This window comes from Penaeus japonicus, unplaced genomic scaffold (assembly GCF_977035675.1).
Source record: "Penaeus japonicus unplaced genomic scaffold, GWHDUDI00000001_assembly GWHDUDI00000024, whole genome shotgun sequence".
Classification (NCBI taxonomy): domain Eukaryota; kingdom Metazoa; phylum Arthropoda; class Malacostraca; order Decapoda; family Penaeidae; genus Penaeus; species Penaeus japonicus.
Genome location: NW_028234426.1, coordinates 632,153 through 634,652, shown reverse-complemented (window position 1 = coordinate 634,652; position 2,500 = coordinate 632,153). Strand labels below are relative to the sequence as shown.

The window sequence follows — 2,500 nt, the reverse complement described above, 5'->3', positions numbered from 1 at the left end:
TGTTTTACTTGTTCTTTCTTTGTCTTTTGGTTTACATTTTCCTTTCTTGAGAAGCCCTTTCTTCTTTTTTTTTTTTTTTGCTGTCTTATTTAGTAGCATGTGTGACCTTTTTACCTTGATTGTTTTAGCTCTTTTTGTATTTCACAGATTTGATCTTTATTTGATATTATCTCACTGAAGCACTGAATCTTGAACTCTTTTAGTGGGTCTTTTAGGATTATATTCTCTTTCACTTTTTTCTTCATGCAATTCTTTCAGTATGTTAATTTCCTGTATTTGCTTTACACCTGCTTCATCATACCTTTCAGGTGTGTTGATTTTTGCTCATTCATATGGCTCATTTCCTTAGCATCATTTTCTAAGCTACTTTCTTGCACATTCATATATATATATATATATATATATATATATATATATATATATATATATATATATATATATATGTGTGTGTGTGTGTGTGTGTGTGTGTGTGTGTGTGTGTGTGTGTGTGTGTGTGTGTGTGTGTGTGTGTGTGTGTGTGTGTGTGTGTGTGTGTGTGTGTGTGTAAACATTTCAACACATAAAATATCATTATAACAATCGCGGAGTGTATATTTTTTCCGTTGAAATCTACAGAACGGAAGAAACAAAGAGTAGGAGGTCAAATATGTCCGATTTATCACACGCTCACTCAATCTAACTCCACAATACCCGAAGAACCCATTCTCCACTTTTTCTCCCCATAAGACAGATCACAGTCACCTTATTAAATATTGTCACTTTTCATAAGGAAGGTCCATCTCCTAAGAACATGTGATGGAGTAAGTGGTGCGTGATGTTAGGCTTATGATATCCATCTTTCTGGTTGGTGGATATTTTCGTTTCTTTTGCTTCTTTACCTTTATTTTTCATTTGCGTTCTCTCTCACTTGTTGTCTGTATGTATCTCTCTCATTCTTTCTCTTTCCCTCTTTCTGTCTCTCTCTCTCTCTCTTTCTGTCTCGTTTTTTACCTTTTTTTACCGCCCCCCCCCCTCAAGTAAAAACATATTCTTATGCACTTCCCTCTCTCTCTTTTCTCCTTACAGAGTGCCTTACCACATCCCTTTTCCCTCCTTCCCTCCCTCCCTCCCTCCCTCCCTCCCTCATACCTTCCTACCCCCACCTTCACCTCCCCAACTCAAGTAAATATACAAAAAAAAAAATAAATAAATAAAAACTTGTATCCGAGCCTCCTTCTCCGTTCTTTTTTCCCCTCTCAGAATACCAATGAGGGATGGTGTCAGATATTCCCTATTCTCCCCTCCACCCATCCTCCCCCCCCCCCACACCACCACCACACGTGGAATAAAAAATCTGAATTTTTCCCCTCTTTTTTCCCCTTATGCATTATACCTTATCCCTCATCCCCCACTCCCTATGCTTCATCACCCCTCCCACTCACAGAATACTTAACCCCAACCCCCTCCCTCCCTCTCCCCCTCCCTCTCTCTCCCCCTCCCTCCCTTTCCCCCTCCCTCTCTCCCCCTCCCTCCCTTTCCCCCTCCCTCCCTCTCCCCCTCCCTCTCTTTCTCCCTCCCTGTCCCCCTCCCTCTCCCCCTCCCTCTCTCTCTCCCTCCCTCTCCCTCTCTCCCCCCCTCTCCTTCCCTCCCCCTCTCCCTCCCTCCCTCTCCCCGTCCCTCTCTCTCTCCCTCCCTCTCCCCCTCCTTCTCTCTCCCCCTCCTTCTCCCTCTCCCCCTCCCTCTCCCCCTCCCTCCCTCTCCCCCTCCCTCTCCCCCCCCTCCCTTTCCCCCTCCCCCTCTCCCCCTCCCTCCCTCTCCCCCTCCCTCCCTCTCCCCCTCCCTCTCTCGAATCCCCTTACCCCCTAAATGAAAAGATAGAATGATAATAATGACAACAATCTGAACCTCCTTCTCCCCTCTTTCCTCCCCCTCACCACATCCCTCAACACCCTCACCCCCCCACCCCCACCCCCACCCCCACCCCCCACCTCCAACAAACATCCCCTACCCACAAGTAAAAAAAAAAGAGAAAAAACAATATTAACAATAATAATAATGATAATAATAATAATGATGATAATAATAATTAAAATGATAATGATAATGATGATAATAATAATGATATTAATAAATAATAATAATAATAATAGTAACAATAATAACAATAATAATAGCAATTGTGATGATAATAACAACAATAACAACAATAACAACAACAACAACAAAACAACAACAATCATCTAATCCCCTCTCCCCCTCTTTTCCCCCCACAGAATACCTGTCGCACAGACCATGCATGGAGGAAGTGGGAGAAGACTGGGAGAAGTGCAAACACCACTTCAAGCATCTCGTTAATCAAGAACATTTAAACCTCAACATCTCACAGGAGGAACGAGATCATAACATCTGTTGGTGAGTGGGGGGAGTGGGTGGAGTGGGGGGAGTGGGGTGTGTGGAGTGGGGGGGGAGAGGGTGGTGTGGGAGTAGTGGGTGGTGGGTGGTTTGGGTGAAATGAGGGGAG

At 44.1% G+C, this 2,500-nt stretch overlaps 1 protein-coding gene across 1 annotated transcript in view; it reads left to right on the top strand.

The window, feature by feature from the left end:
- LOC122255746 (uncharacterized) overlaps positions 1-2,500 on the top strand; it is an 83,816-nt gene that overhangs the window by 71,231 nt on the left and 10,085 nt on the right. The window contains exon 4 of the mRNA XM_086550548.1: positions 2,253-2,391. Within this exon, the coding sequence (XP_086406674.1) occupies positions 2,253-2,391 (139 nt within the window). The remainder of the gene's footprint in view (positions 1-2,252; positions 2,392-2,500) is intronic.